The following is a 19,203-nucleotide window of genomic DNA, read 5'->3' as shown; positions in this document are numbered from 1 at the left end:
CGGACACAACCATGGGGGGCTTGAGGCCAAGTCACGGACATGGTCACAAGCATGGACACAGCTGCAGCCACGGTCATGGACATAGTCACAAACACAGCTTTGGCCATGGACTCAGTCATGGCATGCATCTGCCTCTCAAACCAGCAGTCACTGGGCTCCAGTGGCTCAACATCCACATTTTCAACATTCCCACCTCAGTCCACTGTCTGTCTGTCAGTGTCCCCCAGAGTTTCACAGTAAACATGCCGGAGTCACTAACAGAATCTGTGATGGTTCATCCAGGAGCACCTGTGTCGTCACTGACAGATTGATGACTTCAATCAGTAACACCAAAACTCGCTATAGCTCGATTGAAATTCAAAGGCAATGTTCTCAAAGATTGGAAATGACCTTTACATTTCAATGGCGCTATTTTCAGCAATCACAATCCTTGTAAAAAGTCAACTTATGGTATAACTAATAACGTTTTTAAAAAATGATGTCAGTGTGGTTATAAGCCACTATAGCTCTGAACTTCGGCGATACAGATTTAATCGAGCCCATAGTTTTCATTCAATGTGTTTTCTGTCTCATGTTATACATTGAGATGTAATATGCTTGGACAAGTGGTTTGAGGCAGTACTTGAAGGTCCACCCTTTCTTCACGGATGTTTTTGATTTGAATACACAAGCAGGCTCTGAATGTTCAAGGTCAAATCAATGCAAGAAAGCATTGATTGTCAGTTGATTGTAAGACCTCCTTTTGGCTTGTGTGTTTTGTACTTTGTGTTTTTTTACCCATACAGTAGACAAATCTCTTGGTACTCTTGATTTATACAACCTAGATTAAAACAAAGTTTTTCAAAACCCTTAGTAAATGGACCAACCAGACCCTCAAGACTGCCATGGGCAAGTCCCTTGATTGGTATCAGGAAGGGTGGGAGAACAACCTGAAGGTAATTCTCTTTGCACACAACAGCAGCATCCAGGCTGAGTATGGACAGGAGCCGCAGCTGTTGACTGAGGTAAACAATGCAATTGTATATACAATTATTGCATGTACTGTAGTCTTTCAAAATTGTGATTGACTTAGTGTTTGTCTATTGCTATTTTTGCATAACGTACTTTCAGATCACTGAAACACCACCTGATGTGGTGGAAGTTGTCGAACCAGATCAGAACGCCTTTGAGTACTACCTTCAGGCACAGACTGAGAAGGACGTGTGGAGGTTTTTGACCAGGTAAAAATGATTGTCCTCTGTTAATTTATGTTCTGTCCCTCCAAGAGATATGTAAGAAATGTATTTGTAATATGAAATATAATTGCATGTATTCCTGTCATCAATCAAGGTGAGACAGAACATGGACAAGGCGCAGGAGAAACAGAAGGAGAGCTACCGGAGTGTTTACGTCTCTGTCTCCTACCCTGTTCCCTTTAACTCTGCTCCTGTTCTCCAGGAGCTAGGGGTCCTGCCCAACACCCAGACGTGGATCCACCTGATGTTCTCCATTACCAACCACCCTCCAACTTTTCATTACATCATCTACAGCTACTGTTGTCATGTTATCATTATCTGCTAAGAAAGTTCTTGCTCTCTCATACTGGCCCTCTTCACTTCCCTTTGGCCAAAGAAGACCTAAGACCCCAATGCCAGACACTGCCCTGCGGCCGGTGCTGTCCTTCGGATGAGACTGTGCACACAGAGGTCCTATCTCTCTGTGGTCACTAAACATCTCATGGCACTTATGACATGAGTAGGGGTGTTGACCCTGCATCTCCTGGCTATATTTCCAAGCCTGATAACTACACGCTATGTAAATCCAACCCATTATCATACGCTACCCTAGTAGGCTGTATGGGAACCAATATAATTATTGGGTCTTTTTTATTTTTTTAAGAATGGTGCATGTCTCAAAATATAACAATGAGACCAATATCAATAGTATGTGTGTGTGCTGTAGTAGTAGTTGGCCATTATTTCTTCGAACATCTCAGTTTGGGCAGCAGCCACTGGAGAAACCTGTCAATCAAACACAACAGGAGAATAATTAGCAGTTTGCCATTAAACATCAGATAGCTGCTCTTTCTCTGCTACCTCATTCAATGTCTATATTTCTCTACCTCATTCTATTTCTATAAATCTCTAAAACGCCCTTGTTATGTTCCCCTCTTCTATTTCCTCACCTCTTCCTCAGACTCGTCTTTTCCTCTTTCTTGTCCTCCTTACTTTCTCCAACATTTTCCACCTGCTGCATCTTACTGGCCTTCTCTTTCTTCACTTGCTTTTTTCCCTTGGTCTTTTTCCTTTTGACCTTCCTTTCCTGAATATTTTGGACAAGGAGATAAAGTAATATAAGCTTATGGCTATTTTCTACTCTTGAGCTATGGTATCTAGAGGTATGATATACTGTAGAAGGAAATATGGCTAATATTCCCTTCCTGTTTCCTCTCACCTGTGGCGTCCCTCCTGACATTTTCTGGAGCAGCTTCCTGCCGTTCTCACTCAGGTTGGTGATTGGGGCCAGGCGAGGGCTGCGGTGGTATGGTAAGTACTCCACAGCAGGCGAAGCAACAATGACAGAGACAGGGCTTAGAGGTGTCGGAGGCTTTGGGACATCCTTTTGGGAGGGACGGGCCACAGCAGAGGGCAGGGCTTGTAGGGCTTCAGCCAGGGTCCGGGGTGCTGAGGTCACAAGAGGAGAGAGGCCAGACACAGGACCAGAGACTTTCCCTGGGCTCTGTAAGACCACAAACAACAAACAAACTGTTAGGACAGTGCTATGGTTATACAAAATCTGTAGATATACTGTATGACTAATCTATAAATACATTAGATACATGACTACACTCAATAAGTAAGATTCATTTACAAAGCTCTGGACATAGTTATTTTTATCAAGCTTGAGGAGCCTGCTCTCAGCTATTCTGGTCTGCATTTCTGCCATGCTCTCTACCATTTCGGCCATCTCTCCAGTGCATTTCTTGAAGGCCACTTTCAACCTTTCCAAGTCATTCAGCCAACTGTCCAGGTTTACTGCCTCAAGATCACTTTCACTGCAGTTTCTCTTCATCACTTGGATCAGTGCCCTCACTTCCTCGCCCATCCTCCCTTTGTCTTCCCTATTCACATCTTCATCCCTCAGTCTTTCCTCCTTCCTCCTCCCCATCCACTTCTCAATCCAGGCTCTGAAGCATCCCTCATTCTTCTGCCTCTCTTGGTTGATGTCCTGACCGTCGTTGACCTTGTTCAGGCCTTCCTCCAGGTCGAGCTCTATGGAGGCCAGTTTTTTTAATCCTCCTCAGGCTCTCCTCGTTGGTGTTGGTCCACTGTGTCTCTTGTCCAGCTGCTCCCTGCAGGGCCGGACAGTAGGGACCAACTCCATCAGGCGTGATGCCTTCTTCAGGGCACTCACAGAGGGAGGGAGAAGGATGTTGGGCTTGGCCACAATAATCTGTACAGACATAGGGTCAAATCATTGAGATGTAACACACATTAGTGATGCATTGACTCATAAGCAGCAGTCCCACGGTTATATCCACAGGGCGGCGGGTTTAGGGTCATGAAATATTATGTGGGAGGCGGTCAGGTTGAATAAAGAGAAAACAATACATGAAAAAATTCCATAAATGTATCATTCTTGTGTCATTTATATCTATAGGCTATTTAGCATTTGTACGTAAACCTAAGCTTTAGGGCCTAATTTGGCGCGTGCCAAATAGACTAGACATCAATCACCAAACACTTTTGGGAAAGGGCAGAAAAAAAGGACAATGTCAGAGTTTAATTCAATAAGAGGAAATCTACGAAAATAAAGAAGGGATGGCCAGAAAAGGAATGTTTGGAAAAGATTTGATGAAGTATTCAAAGAGGATGATGGCAGTGTCTCTATTATGTGTGACGATTGTGAGGCACTATACAAATTCGACAGTCACAAGAGGGGGATTCAAATAGGCCTATGGCACATCAAGGGAACAAACTGTTCAGATGAGTTAAATGGAAACTGAAATCTGGACACTGACTGTAGATCTTTAATTAACCTCTCACAGTCTTAATATTAACTCCTGCAGAATGAAGCATTTATTGCAGTAAAATGATAGGCTACAACAAATGTAGACTATATTTTTACTCGGGAACAGGAGTGGAGAAATATGATTTCTTTCAGCATCTTGAGAGAATGCGATTGTGCAGTTAGGGACTGCTTTATTAGCCTCCTAAAAGCTGATAGTAGTTTCCCTTTTTTATCTTGAGTTTTTGCATTTTCTTCTTGCTCCGCGAAAGAATCAAAGATGACGGAGAACTTTACCGATGTCAACTAGATTGAAGCATTCATTCTACCATTTATAACATTATTCCGGTGAGCAAGGGTTTATTTAGTCTTCTATCAAATTATAGACAAGTTGACTAACAAATAGCCTGCCAAAATGTCGGAAATGATAAGCAGAAACATATCCATATTAGCCACAACAAAATCCTGCACCCCCTGACAATTAAATAGTACCGCCTTCTCTGATGTGTTCTATATTTGTGGACTAGGGTCAGGTTTTCACTTTTTCACATATAGTCGAGCGGTTGCGGATGGGTTATTAGCAATTGCGGGTGGGCTTGGTTGAACAAACAGCTGACTTGCGCACCACTAACACACAAATGTAAGAGAATACCAGTCGAGGGTCCTTCAATGAAGCCCCTTTTCTCTGTGGTTCCTTTGAAGACCCTGGACTGTCCTCAGCAGAGGCATCATTGCCATTATCACACTGTGTCAGAGAGCTAGTTGGTCATAGTCCATTCTCCACATTCAGTCAAAGAGTTACTCAAATACATGGTGCAGAACATACCAGAAAGTCTGAATCATCCAAGGAGTGGAGAGACAGATTGTCGTCCTCTACCATTTCCCTCACTTCAAACTTTGTCACCTTTCCATCCTCCTTATCCTTCACTATCAGCGGTGGTGTCCTCCTTTCATGATCCTCATCAGACTGTGTATCAGAGTCAATTAGTCTGAGACTATTCTCTTCACAGTCATATCACTCAACACATCTATGGTGTACAACTCTCTTACCTCAGATTCACAGTCAGTGAAGGAGTAGATAGAGATGTCATCAGAGTTGGAGGATGAGATCACCCCATCATAATTTCTCTCCATCAGCCGAGTCACCCTTCCAGACTGAGGAGACAGACAAAGGCATGTACTTAGGGCAGCCATGGAATTCACTGGCATTGACTGCCAAGAAAATGTTGAATATTTAGGCAATCCAACATACTTGTACAAGTAGTGAGTAATTCATGGGTAATTGAAAATGCAAGTGGATTGAAATGCAATAAATGCAACTCCCATAACATTAGGGATGGGACTAAAGACCTTCCATACTGTAGGATTCTTTAGCATTTCCAATGAAGGATTGTCAATTCAACCAAGCCAACCAAAATTGCCAATTGAATCAACAGATTGATCTCTATGGGAACAGCAGAGATGTCTGACCTGGCTGAGAGGCTCTGGATTCATGTCCCGTCCATCCCCAGATGTCTGTTCCTGCCCACAGTTCTCAATGATTGGCTGTGAACAGTAAAAACTATTTTGTTCATTTTGGCCTTGGAAATAAATGATGTAGCTATCAATAAATCATTTAAGTAGCTACTGTTATGTGGTTGATTTGAATGTGACTTACAGGCCTTTTGTGGATCTGAGGGGTCTGCGCTGAAGTAGACTGTCAAGAGAGCATTCAATTTCAAATGAGTTTAGATGGGGAGGGATATCTGCAGTTGCTTTTATTGTGATAACTGCAGTTTGTACATGGAGCATAAGTAATGTTTATGTGTAATTGTTTTCAGGTCGGATTTGACTTACAGGCCTTGGTCTTCTGTGCACCTTACCGGTTGGCCACATCACAGAATCAGGGGAGTTCACCCTCACTGGATTCAACTGTCAACACAACACTCAATTTAAAATGTGATAACAAAGACAGAACACAAAATAAATAAATAGGTATTTACCACATAAGGGCGGCGCCTTAAAGCTCTTTTGATTCTCTCATCACTACGATCCATCTTGTTTTCTGAGGGATACATTTTCATCAATTGATTGGCACAAAACATATCCTAACACACACACACACAGACAAATGGCACGCCATTCCCTATATAGTGCACTTACTTTGACTTGTGCACTTATTTTGATCTGAGCCCACTGGGCACAGGTCAAAAGTACTACACTACAGGGTGCCATTTGGGACTTCCCCAAAGAATGTAAGAGCCTACCAGACATTCTAAACTCCAAATCACCTTGTGCAGTGCGAACGGGTCTAACCAACCGTTTTCAATCGTAGTATTCTCTGCACAGAGTCAGCTAGGGCAGACTATGCGGCAAAAGATTAGCTGAAACAAGCTGATTGAAGAAAGAGATTGTACTGTTGATATCAAATCTGAACACAGTTCATGTAGCGTATTGATGCTTGGTTACGTCACAATAGGTCACCGTTTTATGGCCGCGCAATACACGTCACAAGAAAGGCGTGTAAGGGACCGGACTGGTGGTATCTTCCCCCTGGGTGTAATTTATAACTGTCAAATCAAATCTATGTAGCTATCTACCTCAAATGGCTGTTGAGGACTCTTTGATAATCACATTTGAGGCACATGTCAGCAGGTGGCAGTGTCTTCAAATGCAGTAGTTGATCCCCTGTGCAACAGTTGAGCAACTTTGAAGTTGTACACATTTTGGGGCTAGCAAGCTTGCCCGGATATTTCTACAATTCATCTTCTTATAAACGGATTTTAAACCGAACCACACTGCTGATCTAATGGTCCAACCTTAAATTAAGACCAAAACGCGTATTTCTGTTTTCATACATTTTTACGATATAGCCAATTTGTACTTTGTGGCTGTGTTATCTAGTGGGAATATCTTGCTAGCTAGTTATCTACCCTCTGGCGTTCCGCAATATTGGAGAAAAAGTTGATTGATAATCCAAGTACCAGTTTGAAAAATATGTACTGGGCATCAAAATGATCTCCCGAATAGTTTTAAAAGATATGGTTCAGAGGTTCAAGAGTTTTACTCCTGAGTTCAGGCGGGGATTGTTTCTGTCATTATAGTATAATTTGTTTACTGTCACTAACGTTACATATTTCGGTTTATCAGAGGATGTCTTCAGTCTTGGAACGACTGAAGTACTAAAACACTTGAGCGTCTCTCTTGATCCTAGGTCCTGGCAGAGTTGTGTAGACTCAGGACAACTGAGCTTTGGAGGAATACGCAGATTTAAAGAGGAGTCCGTAATTGGCTTTCTAATGATCATGATGTTTTCCTCAAAGAAGTTCATGAATTTATTACTGCTGAAGTGAAAGCCATCCTCACTTGAGGAATGCTGCTTTTTAGTTAGCTTCGCGACAGTATCAAAAATACATTTCGGATTGTTCTTATTTTCCCCAATTAAGTTGGAAAAATAGGATGATCGAGCAGCAGTGAGGGCTGGGTCACTGTCTTCCACCACAAGACAGTGACCCAGCTACTCCTCAGTATTGGGACTCATCAGTATTGGGGTTCTGGGGCCTCTCTGGTGGCATTGAGAAGAGTGTGAGCACTGTTTGGTTTCTGCTGCTCTCTATCAGCACAGGGGTGTTGTACAGCATACTGGGTCTGCTACTGTTTGGTGGAGGGGTTCATGCCAGTATCCTTCTCCTGTATGTGTATGGCCACAGTGCACTCATCGCAGGGGAGATCTGTATCCTTATTCCAACATCATTGCGGTTCAAAATAAATGTGATACGCTCCTCTGCAGTATGTCACAGCTTTAGAAGTGTGCTTAGTAGTGTAGTTAAGTGTTATTAGGTTATAGGTCTTGTATATGAGTCCTGCTGCTAAACATTATGGCATGCATCACTGCTTCACACATTCTCCTTAACTTGCACCGGTGAAACAGACGGAAAGGGCTTGCTCTCACTTCTGGACATGTCCGATGCCAGGGCATCAGTGCTGGATAAGAAGATGCCTTTCAGGCTGCTGAGGAATATTGGTGTCCTGTATGTCCCTGCATCAATAGAGGCGAGAAGGAAGACGGTCCACCCACCGTGACTACTGAGAAAGCACCAGAACCATCATTTATCAGACAAGACAAGAGGTCATTAAATAACATTTGCTGTGTGCAAGCCAGAGCACATGATGTACTTGTAACAGTATAACTTTAGACCGTCCCTCGCCCATACCCGGGCACGAACCAGGGACCCTCTGCACACATCAACAACAGTCACCCACGAAGCATCATTACACATCGCTCCACAAAAGATGTGACTCTTGCAGAGCAAGGGGAACGACTACTTCAAGGTCTCAGAGCAAGTGACTTCACCGATTGAAACGCTATTTAGCGCGCACCGCTAACTAAGCTAGCCGTTTCACATCCGTTACACACTACAGTATAATGAGGTGCAGTTATAATAGATGATCCTCAGCTGTAATTGAATACGTTACAATAGGCACCTAGTGGTCCCCCATGATTAGATAGAGAATCACTGGTATAGAGAAGCTCTCTGAAATCTGTCTATGTTCTCATTGATTGCAGAATCATTCCAACACCAGGCTCCTGCCCATATCAAGCCTATGCTCCAGTGTCCTCTACCTCCAACCTACAGGCTACCGAGACCACACCAAAGACATTTGAAGGCTGGGCCCACTCCTACTATACACAGGGGAGCCCTGTTCAGCTCTCAGGTTATTACGGACACAACCATGGGGGGCTTGAGGCCAAGTCACGGACATGGTCACAAGCATGGACACAGCTGCAGCCACGGTCATGGACATAGTCACAAACACAGCTTTGGCCATGGACTCAGTCATGGCATGCATCTGCCTCTCAAACCAGCAGTCACTGGGCTCCAGTGGCTCAACATCCACATTTTCAACATTCCCACCTCAGTCCACTGTCTGTCTGTCAGTGTCCCCCAGAGTTTCACAGTAAACATGCCGGAGTCACTAACAGAATCTGTGATGGTTCATCCAGGAGCACCTGTGTCGTCACTGACAGATTGATGACTTCAATCAGTAACACCAAAACTCGCTATAGCTCGATTGAAATTCAAAGGCAATGTTCTCAAAGATTGGAAATGACCTTTACATTTCAATGGCGCTATTTTCAGCAATCACAATCCTTGTAAAAAAGTCAACTTATGGTATAACTAATAACGTTTTTAAAAAATGATGTCAGTGTGGTTATAAGCCACTATAGCTCTGAACTTCGGCGATACAGATTTAATCGAGCCCATAGTTTTCATTCAATGTGTTTTCTGTCTCATGTTATACATTGAGATGTAATATGCTTGGACAAGTGGTTTGAGGCAGTACTTGAAGGTCCACCCTTTCTTCACGGATGTTTTTGATTTGAATACACAAGCAGGCTCTGAATGTTCAAGGTCAAATCAATGCAAGAAAGCATTGATTGTCAGTTGATTGTAAGACCTCCTTTTGGCTTGTGTGTTTTGTACTTTGTGTTTTTTTACCCATACAGTAGACAAATCTCTTGGTACTCTTGATTTATACAACCTAGATTAAAACAAAGTTTTTCAAAACCCTTAGTAAATGGACCAACCAGACCCTCAAGACTGCCATGGGCAAGTCCCTTGATTGGTATCAGGAAGGGTGGGAGAACAACCTGAAGGTAATTCTCTTTGCACACAACAGCAGCATCCAGGCTGAGTATGGACAGGAGCCGCAGCTGTTGACTGAGGTAAACAATGCAATTGTATATACAATTATTGCATGTACTGTAGTCTTTCAAAATTGTGATTGACTTAGTGTTTGTCTATTGCTATTTTTGCATAACGTACTTTCAGATCACTGAAACACCACCTGATGTGGTGGAAGTTGTCGAACCAGATCAGAACGCCTTTGAGTACTACCTTCAGGCACAGACTGAGAAGGACGTGTGGAGGTTTTTGACCAGGTAAAAATGATTGTCCTCTGTTAATTTATGTTCTGTCCCTCCAAGAGATATGTAAGAAATGTATTTGTAATATGAAATATAATTGCATGTATTCCTGTCATCAATCAAGGTGAGACAGAACATGGACAAGGCGCAGGAGAAACAGAAGGAGAGCTACCGGAGTGTTTACGTCTCTGTCTCCTACCCTGTTCCCTTTAACTCTGCTCCTGTTCTCCAGGAGCTAGGGGTCCTGCCCAACACCCAGACGTGGATCCACCTGATGTTCTCCATTACCAACCACCCTCCAACTTTTCATTACATCATCTACAGCTACTGTTGTCATGTTATCATTATCTGCTAAGAAAGTTCTTGCTCTCTCATACTGGCCCTCTTCACTTCCCTTTGGCCAAAGAAGACCTAAGACCCCAATGCCAGACACTGCCCTGCGGCCGGTGCTGTCCTTCGGATGAGACTGTGCACACAGAGGTCCTATCTCTCTGTGGTCACTAAACATCTCATGGCACTTATGACATGAGTAGGGGTGTTGACCCTGCATCTCCTGGCTATATTTCCAAGCCTGATAACTACACGCTATGTAAATCCAACCCATTATCATACGCTACCCTAGTAGGCTGTATGGGAACCAATATAATTATTGGGTCTTTTTTATTTTTTAAGAATGGTGCATGTCTCAAAATATAACAATGAGACCAATATCAATAGTATGTGTGTGTGCTGTAGTAGTAGTTGGCCATTATTTCTTCGAACATCTCAGTTTGGGCAGCAGCCACTGGAGAAACCTGTCAATCAAACACAACAGGAGAATAATTAGCAGTTTGCCATTAAACATCAGATAGCTGCTCTTTCTCTGCTACCTCATTCAATGTCTATATTTCTCTACCTCATTCTATTTCTATAAATCTCTAAAACGCCCTTGTTATGTTCCCCTCTTCTATTTCCTCACCTCTTCCTCAGACTCGTCTTTTCCTCTTTCTTGTCCTCCTTACTTTCTCCAACATTTTCCACCTGCTGCATCTTACTGGCCTTCTCTTTCTTCACTTGCTTTTTTCCCTTGGTCTTTTTCCTTTTGACCTTCCTTTCCTGAATATTTTGGACAAGGAGATAAAGTAATATAAGCTTATGGCTATTTTCTACTCTTGAGCTATGGTATCTAGAGGTATGATATACTGTAGAAGGAAATATGGCTAATATTCCCTTCCTGTTTCCTCTCACCTGTGGCGTCCCTCCTGACATTTTCTGGAGCAGCTTCCTGCCGTTCTCACTCAGGTTGGTGATTGGGGCCAGGCGAGGGCTGCGGTGGTATGGTAAGTACTCCACAGCAGGCGAAGCAACAATGACAGAGACAGGGCTTAGAGGTGTCGGAGGCTTTGGGACATCCTTTTGGGAGGGACGGGCCACAGCAGAGGGCAGGGCTTGTAGGGCTTCAGCCAGGGTCCGGGGTGCTGAGGTCACAAGAGGAGAGAGGCCAGACACAGGACCAGAGACTTTCCCTGGGCTCTGTAAGACCACAAACAACAAACAAACTGTTAGGACAGTGCTATGGTTATACAAAATCTGTAGATATACTGTATGACTAATCTATAAATACATTAGATACATGACTACACTCAATAAGTAAGATTCATTTACAAAGCTCTGGACATAGTTATTTTTATCAAGCTTGAGGAGCCTGCTCTCAGCTATTCTGGTCTGCATTTCTGCCATGCTCTCTACCATTTCGGCCATCTCTCCAGTGCATTTCTTGAAGGCCACTTTCAACCTTTCCAAGTCATTCAGCCAACTGTCCAGGTTTACTGCCTCAAGATCACTTTCACTGCAGTTTCTCTTCATCACTTGGATCAGTGCCCTCACTTCCTCGCCCATCCTCCCTTTGTCTTCCCTATTCACATCTTCATCCCTCAGTCTTTCCTCCTTCCTCCTCCCCATCCACTTCTCAATCCAGGCTCTGAAGCATCCCTCATTCTTCTGCCTCTCTTGGTTGATGTCCTGACCGTCGTTGACCTTGTTCAGGCCTTCCTCCAGGTCGAGCTCTATGGAGGCCAGTTTTTTTTTAATCCTCCTCAGGCTCTCCTCGTTGGTGTTGGTCCACTGTGTCTTCTTGTCCAGCTGCTCCCTGCAGGGCCGGACAGTAGGGACCAACTCCATCAGGCGTGATGCCTTCTTCAGGGCACTCACAGAGGGAGGGAGAAGGATGTTGGGCTTGGCCACAATAATCTGTACAGACATAGGGTCAAATCATTGAGATGTAACACACATTAGTGATGCATTGACTCATAAGCAGCAGTCCCACGGTTATATCCACAGGGCGGCGGGTTTAGGGTCATGAAATATTATGTGGGAGGCGGTCAGGTTGAATAAAGAGAAAACAATACATGAAAAAATTCCATAAATGTATCATTCTTGTGTCATTTATATCTATAGGCTATTTAGCATTTGTACGTAAACCTAAGCTTTAGGGCCTAATTTGGCGCGTGCCAAATAGACTAGACATCAATCACCAAACACTTTTGGGAAAGGGCAGAAAAAAGGACAATGTCAGAGTTTAATTCAATAAGAGGAAATCTACGAAAATAAAGAAGGGATGGCCAGAAAAGGAATGTTTGGAAAAGATTTGATGAAGTATTCAAAGAGGATGATGGCAGTGTCTCTATTATGTGTGACGATTGTGAGGCACTATACAAATTCGACAGTCACAAGAGGGGGATTCAAATAGGCCTATGGCACATCAAGGGAACAAACTGTTCAGATGAGTTAAATGGAAACTGAAATCTGGACACTGACTGTAGATCTTTAATTAACCTCTCACAGTCTTAATATTAACTCCTGCAGAATGAAGCATTTATTGCAGTAAAATGATAGGCTACAACAAATGTAGACTATATTTTTACTCGGGAACAGGAGTGGAGAAATATGATTTCTTTCAGCATCTTGAGAGAATGCGATTGTGCAGTTAGGGACTGCTTTATTAGCCTCCTAAAAGCTGATAGTAGTTTCCCTTTTTATCTTGAGTTTTTGCATTTTCTTCTTGCTCCGCGAAAGAATCAAAGATGACGGAGAACTTTACCGATGTCAACTAGATTGAAGCATTCATTCTACCATTTATAACATTATTCCGGTGAGCAAGGGTTTATTTAGTCTTCTATCAAATTATAGACAAGTTGACTAACAAATAGCCTGCCAAAATGTCGGAAATGATAAGCAGAAACATATCCATATTAGCCACAACAAAATCCTGCACCCCCTGACAAAAAAATAGTTCTGCCTTCTCTGATGTGTTCTATATTTGTGGACTAGGGTCAGGTTTTCACTTTTTCACATATAGTCAAGCGGTTGCGGATGGGTTATTAGCAATTGCGGGTGGGCTTGGTTGAACAAACAGCTGACCTGCGCACCACTAACACACAAATGTAAGAGAATACCAGTCGAGGGTCCTTCAATGAAGCCCCTTTTCTCTGTGGTTCCTTTGAAGACCCTGGACTGTCCTCAGCAGAGGCATCATTGCCATTATCACACTGTGTCAGAGAGCTAGTTGGTCATAGTCCATTCTCCACATTCAGTCAAAGAGTTACTCAAATACATGGTGCAGAACATACCAGAAAGTCTGAATCATCCAAGGAGTGGAGAGACAGATTGTCGTCCTCTACCATTTCCCTCACTTCAAACTTTGTCACCTTTCCATCCTCCTTATCCTTCACTATCAGCGGTGGTGTCCTCCTTTCATGATCCTCATCAGACTGTGTATCAGAGTCAATTAGTCTGAGACTATTCTCTTCACAGTCATATCACTCAACACATCTATGGTGTACAACTCTCTTACCTCAGATTCACAGTCAGTGAAGGAGTAGATAGAGATGTCATCAGAGTTGGAGGATGAGATCACCCCATCATAATTTCTCTCCATCAGCCGAGTCACCCTTCCAGACTGAGGAGACAGACAAAGGCATGTACTTAGGGCAGCCATGGAATTCACTGGCATTGACTGCCAAGAAAATGTTGAATATTTAGGCAATCCAACATACTTGTACAAGTAGTGAGTAATTCATGGGTAATTGAAAATGCAAGTGGATTGAAATGCAATAAATGCAACTCCCATAACATTAGGGATGGGACTAAAGACCTTCCATACTGTAGGATTCTTTAGCATTTCCAATGAAGGATTGTCAATTCAACCAAGCCAACCAAAATTGCCAATTGAATCAACAGATTGATCTCTATGGGAACAGCAGAGATGTCTGACCTGGCTGAGAGGCTCTGGATTCATGTCCCGTCCATCCCCAGATGTCTGTTCCTGCCCACAGTTCTCAATGATTGGCTGTGAACAGTAAAAACTATTTTGTTCATTTTGGCCTTGGAAATAAATGATGTAGCTATCAATAAATCATTTAAGTAGCTACTGTTATGTGGTTGATTTGAATGTGACTTACAGGCCTTTTGTGGATCTGAGGGGTCTGCGCTGAAGTAGACTGTCAAGAGAGCATTCAATTTCAAATGAGTTTAGATGGGGAGGGATATCTGCAGTTGCTTTTATTGTGATAACTGCAGTTTGTACATGGAGCATAAGTAATGTTTATGTGTAATTGTTTTCAGGTCGGATTTGACTTACAGGCCTTGGTCTTCTGTGCACCTTACCGGTTGGCCACATCACAGAATCAGGGGAGTTCACCCTCACTGGATTCAACTGTCAACACAACACTCAATTTAAAATGTGATAACAAAGACAGAACACAAAATAAATAAATAGGTATTTACCACATAAGGGCGGCGCCTTAAAGCTCTTTTGATTCTCTCATCACTACGATCCATCTTGTTTTCTGAGGGATACATTTTCATCAATTGATTGGCACAAAACATATCCTAACACACACACACAGACAAATGGCACGCCATTCCCTATATAGTGCACTTACTTTGACTTGTGCACTTATTTTGATCTGAGCCCACTGGGCACAGATCAAAAGTACTACACTACAGGGTGCCATTTGGGACCTCCCAAAGAATGTAAGAGCCTACCAGACATTCTAAACTCCAAATCACCTTGTGCAGTGCGAACGGGTCTAACCAACCGTTTCCAATCGTAGTATTCTCTGCACAGCGTCAGCTAGGGCAGACTATGCGGCAAAAGATTAGCTGAAACAAGCTGATTGAAGAAAGAGATTGTACTGTTGATATCAAAACTGAACACAGTTCATGTAGCGTATTGATGCTTGGTTACGTCACAATAGGTCACCGTTTTATGGCCGCGCATAACACGTCACAAGAAAGGCGTGTAAGGGACCGGACTGGTGGTATCTTCCCCCTGGGTGTAATTTATAACTGTCAAATCAAATCTATGTAGCTATCTACCTCAAATGGCTGTTGAGGACTCTTTGATAATCACATTTGAGGCACATGTCAGCAGGTGGCAGTGTCTTCAAATGCAGTAGTTGATCCCCTGTGCAACAGTTGAGCAACTTTGAAGTTGTACACATTTTGGGGCTAGCAAGCTTGCCCGGATATTTCTACAATTCATCTTCTTATAAACGGATTTTAAACCGAACCACACTGCTGATCTAATGGTCCAACCTTAAATTAAGACCAAAACGCGTATTTCTGTTTTCATACATTTTTACGATATAGCCAATTTGTACTTTGTGGCTGTGTTATCTAGTGGGAATATCTTGCTAGCTAGTTATCTACCCTCTGGCGTTCCGCAATATTGGAGAAAAGTTGATTGATAATCCAAGGACCAGTTTGAAAAATATGTACTGGGCATCAAAATGATCTCCCGAATAGTTTTAAAAGATATGGTTCAGAGGTTCAAGAGTTTTACTCCTGAGTTCAGGCGGGGATTGTTTCTGTCATTATAGTATAATTTGTTTACTGTCACTAACGTTACATATTTCGGTTTATCAGAGGATGTCTTCAGTCTTGGAACGACTGAAGTACTAAAACACTTGAGCGTCTCTCTTGATCCTAGGTCCTGGCAGAGTTGTGTAGACTCAGGACAACTGAGCTTTGGAGGAATACGCAGATTTAAAGAGGAGTCCGTAATTGGCTTTCTAATGATCATGATGTTTTCCTCAAAGAAGTTCATGAATTTATTACTGCTGAAGTGAAAGCCATCCTCACTTGAGGAATGCTGCTTTTTAGTTAGCTTCGCGACAGTATCAAAAATACATTTCGGATTGTTCTTATTTTCCCCAATTAAGTTGGAAAAATAGGATGATCGAGCAGCAGTGAGGGCTGGGTCACTGTCTTCCACCACAAGACAGTGACCCAGCTACTCCTCAGTATTGGGACTCATCAGTATTGGGGTTCTGGGGCCTCTCTGGTGGCATTGAGAAGAGTGTGAGCACTGTTTGGTTTCTGCTGCTCTCTCTCAGCACAGGGGTGTTGTACAGCATACTGGGTCTGCTACTGTTTGGTGGAGGGGTTCATGCCAGTATCCTTCTCCTGTATGTGTATGGCCACAGTGCACTCATCGCAGGGGAGATCTGTATCCTTATTCCAACATCATTGCGGTTCAAAATAAATGTGATACGCTCCTCTGCAGTATGTCACAGCTTTAGAAGTGTGCTTAGTAGTGTAGTTAAGTGTTATTAGGTTATAGGTCTTGTATATGAGTCCTGCTGCTAAACATTATGGCATGCATCACTGCTTCACACATTCTCCTTAACTTGCACCGGTGAAACAGACGGAAAGGGCTTGCTCTCACTTCTGGACATGTCCGATGCCAGGGCATCAGTGCTGGATAAGAAGATGCCTTTCAGGCTGCTGAGGAATATTGGTGTCCTGTATGTCCCTGCATCAATAGAGGCGAGAAGGAAGACGGTCCACCCACCGTGACTACTGAGAAAGCAGCAGAACCATCATTTATCAGACAAGACAAGAGGTCATTAAATAACATTTGCTGTGTGCAAGCCAGAGCACATGATGTACTTGTAACAGTATAACTTTAGACCGTCCCCTCGCCCATACCCGGGCACGAACCAGGGACCCTCTGCACACATCAACAACAGTCACCCACGAAGCATCATTACACATCGCTCCACAAAAGATGTGACTCTTGCAGAGCAAGGGGAACGACTACTTCAAGGTCTCAGAGCAAGTGACTTCACCGATTGAAACGCTATTTAGCGCGCACCGCTAACTAAGCTAGCCGTTTCACATCCGTTACACACTACAGTATAATGAGGTGCAGTTATAATAGATGATCCTCAGCTGTAATTGAATACGTTACAATAGGCACCTAGTGGTCCCCCATGATTAGATAGAGAATCACTGGTATAGAGAAGCTCTCTGAAATCTGTCTATGTTCTCATTGATTGCAGAATCATTCCAACACCAGGCTCCTGCCCATATCAAGCCTATGCTCCAGTGTCCTCTACCTCCAACCTACAGGCTACCGAGACCACACCAAAGACATTTGAAGGCTGGGCCCACTCCTACTATACACAGGGGAGCCCTGTTCAGCTCTCAGGTTATTACGGACACAACCATGGGGGGCTTGAGGCCAAGTCACGGACATGGTCACAAGCATGGACACAGCTGCAGCCACGGTCATGGACATAGTCACAAACACAGCTTTGGCCATGGACTCAGTCATGGCATGCATCTGCCTCTCAAACCAGCAGTCACTGGGCTCCAGTGGCTCAACATCCACATTTTCAACATTCCCACCTCAGTCCACTGTCTGTCTGTCAGTGTCCCCCAGAGTTTCACAGTAAACATGCCGGAGTCACTAACAGAATCTGTGATGGTTCATCCAGGAGCACCTGTGTCGTCACTGACAGATTGATGACTTCAATCAGTAACACCAAAACTCGCTATAGCTCGATTGAAATTCAAAGGCAATGTTCTCAAAGATTGGAAATGACCTTTACATTTCAATGGCGCTATTTTCAGCAATCACAATCCTTGTAAAAAAGTCAACTTATGGTATAACTAATAACGTTTTTAAAAAATGATGTCAGTGTGGTTATAAGCCACTATAGCTCTGAACTTCGGCGATACAGATTTAATCGAGCCCATAGTTTTCATTCAATGTGTTTTCTGTCTCATGTTATACATTGAGATGTAATATGCTTGGACAAGTGGTTTGAGGCAGTACTTGAAGGTCCACCCTTTCTTCACGGATGTTTTTGATTTGAATACACAAGCAGGCTCTGAATGTTCAAGGTCAAATCAATGCAAGAAAGCATTGATTGTCAGTTGATTGTAAGACCTCCTTTTGGCTTGTGTGTTTTGTACTTTGTGTTTTTTTACCCATACAGTAGACAAATCTCTTGGTACTCTTGATTTATACAACCTAGATTAAAACAAAGTTTTTCAAAACCCTTAGTAAATGGACCAACCAGACCCTCAAGACTGCCATGGCAAGTCCCTTGATTGGTATCAGGAAGGGTGGGAGAACAACCTGAAGGTAATTCTCTTTGCACACAACAGCAGCATCCAGGCTGAGTATGGACAGGAGCCGCAGCTGTTGACTGAGGTAAACAATGCAATTGTATATACAATTATTGCATGTACTGTAGTCTTTCAAAATTGTGATTGACTTAGTGTTTGTCTATTGCTATTTTTGCATAACGTACTTTCAGATCACTGAAACACCACCTGATGTGGTGGAAGTTGTCGAACCAGATCAGAACGCCTTTGAGTACTACCTTCAGGCACAGACTGAGAAGGACGTGTGGAGGTTTTTGACCAGGTAAAAATGATTGTCCTCTGTTAATTTATGTTCTGTCCCTCCAAGAGATATGTAAGAAATGTATTTGTAATATGAAATATAATTGCATGTATTCCTGTCATCAATCAAGGTGAGACAGAACATGGACAAGGCGCAGGAGAAACAGAAGGAGAGCTACCGGAGTGTTTACGTCTCTGTCTCCTACCCTGTTCCCTTTAACTCTGCTCCTGTTCTCCAGGAGCTAGGGGTCCTGCCCAACACCCAGACGTGGATCCACCTGATGTTCTCCATTACCAACCACCCTCCAACTTTTCATTACATCATCTACAGCTACTGTTGTCATGTTATCATTATCTGCTAAGAAAGTTCTTGCTCTCTCATACTGGCCCTCTTCACTTCCCTTTGGCCAAAGAAGACCTAAGACCCCAATGCCAGACACTGCCCTGCGGCCGGTGCTGTCCTTCGGATGAGACTGTGCACACAGAGGTCCTATCTCTCTGTGGTCACTAAACATCTCATGGCACTTATGACATGAGTAGGGGTGTTGACCCTGCATCTCCTGGCTATATTTCCAAGCCTGATAACTACACGCTATGTAAATCCAACCCATTATCATACGCTACCCTAG

At 43.2% G+C, this 19,203-nt stretch overlaps 2 protein-coding genes and 2 long non-coding RNA genes across 7 annotated transcripts; 2 read left to right on the top strand and 2 right to left on the bottom strand.

Moving 5' to 3' along the window:
* The first annotated feature begins 442 nt into the window (after positions 1-442).
* LOC121841415 lies at positions 443-2,207 on the top strand. Its single transcript, XR_006080437.1, has 2 exons — positions 443-1,220; positions 1,330-2,207. It is a non-coding gene; the product is annotated as an uncharacterized LOC121841415 (long non-coding RNA).
* Positions 1,828-7,210, bottom strand: LOC121841414. The gene is made up of 8 exons (XM_042309680.1): positions 5,970-7,210; positions 5,824-5,898; positions 5,645-5,683; positions 5,458-5,532; positions 5,038-5,142; positions 2,434-2,718; positions 2,165-2,301; positions 1,828-2,000 (listed from the first exon to the last, which is right to left on the bottom strand). The coding sequence occupies exons 1-8, from the start codon at positions 6,069-6,071 to the stop codon at positions 1,955-1,957; spliced, it is 864 nt and encodes a 287-aa protein (XP_042165614.1). The 5' UTR covers positions 6,072-7,210; the 3' UTR covers positions 1,828-1,954.
* Positions 7,211-7,408: 198 nt separating this feature from the next.
* On the top strand, positions 7,409-10,572 carry LOC121841412. Its single transcript, XR_006080434.1, has 4 exons — positions 7,409-7,699; positions 7,898-8,045; positions 8,534-9,910; positions 10,020-10,572. It is a non-coding gene; the product is annotated as an uncharacterized LOC121841412 (long non-coding RNA).
* On the bottom strand, positions 10,559-15,499 carry LOC112239441. 4 transcript variants are annotated; one of them, XM_042309673.1, is made up of 11 exons: positions 14,945-15,499; positions 14,660-14,721; positions 14,514-14,588; positions 14,335-14,373; positions 14,148-14,222; positions 13,728-13,832; positions 13,504-13,644; positions 11,624-12,124; positions 11,123-11,407; positions 10,854-10,990; positions 10,559-10,689 (listed from the first exon to the last, which is right to left on the bottom strand). In XM_042309673.1, the coding sequence occupies exons 2-11, from the start codon at positions 14,711-14,713 to the stop codon at positions 10,644-10,646; spliced, it is 1,458 nt and encodes a 485-aa protein (XP_042165607.1). In that variant the 5' UTR covers positions 14,714-14,721; positions 14,945-15,499; the 3' UTR covers positions 10,559-10,643. The 4 variants fall into 4 exon arrangements, with proteins under 4 accessions (XP_042165607.1, XP_042165609.1, XP_042165606.1 ...); XM_042309675.1 differs by lacking the exon at positions 14,660-14,721 and having other exon boundaries at positions 14,945-15,498; XM_042309672.1 differs by lacking the exon at positions 14,945-15,499 and having other exon boundaries at positions 14,660-14,780.
* Between the last annotated feature and the right edge of the window lie 3,704 nt (positions 15,500-19,203).

Source organism: Oncorhynchus tshawytscha, linkage group LG30 (assembly GCF_018296145.1).
Source record: "Oncorhynchus tshawytscha isolate Ot180627B linkage group LG30, Otsh_v2.0, whole genome shotgun sequence".
Lineage (NCBI taxonomy): Eukaryota > Metazoa > Chordata > Actinopteri > Salmoniformes > Salmonidae > Oncorhynchus > Oncorhynchus tshawytscha.
This window is presented reverse-complemented; position numbering and strand designations above follow the sequence as displayed.

Excerpts from the sequence above, each read along its gene's own strand:
- LOC121841414 (XM_042309680.1), bottom strand. The coding sequence starts at position 6,071 with ATGTTTTGTGCCAATCAATTGATGAAAATGTATCCCTCAGAAAACAAG. Across the intron at positions 2,719-5,037 it reads TCACTGACTGTGAATCTGAG|AGCCCAGGGAAAGTCTCTGG; the intron begins GTAAGAGAGTTG and ends GTGGTCTTACAG. Across the intron at positions 2,001-2,164 it reads AAGACGAGTCTGAGGAAGAG|GTTTCTCCAGTGGCTGCTGC; the intron begins GTGAGGAAATAG and ends TTTGATTGACAG.
- LOC112239441 (XM_042309672.1), bottom strand. The coding sequence starts at position 14,761 with ATGTTTTGTGCCAATCAATTGATGAAAATGTATCCCTCAGAAAACAAG. Across the intron at positions 14,374-14,513 it reads TGCACAGAAGACCAAGGCCT|TCTACTTCAGCGCAGACCCC; the intron begins GTAAGTCAAATC and ends CTCTCTTGACAG. Across the intron at positions 13,833-14,147 it reads ATCCAGAGCCTCTCAGCCAG|TCTGGAAGGGTGACTCGGCT; the intron begins GTCAGACATCTC and ends CTGTCTCCTCAG.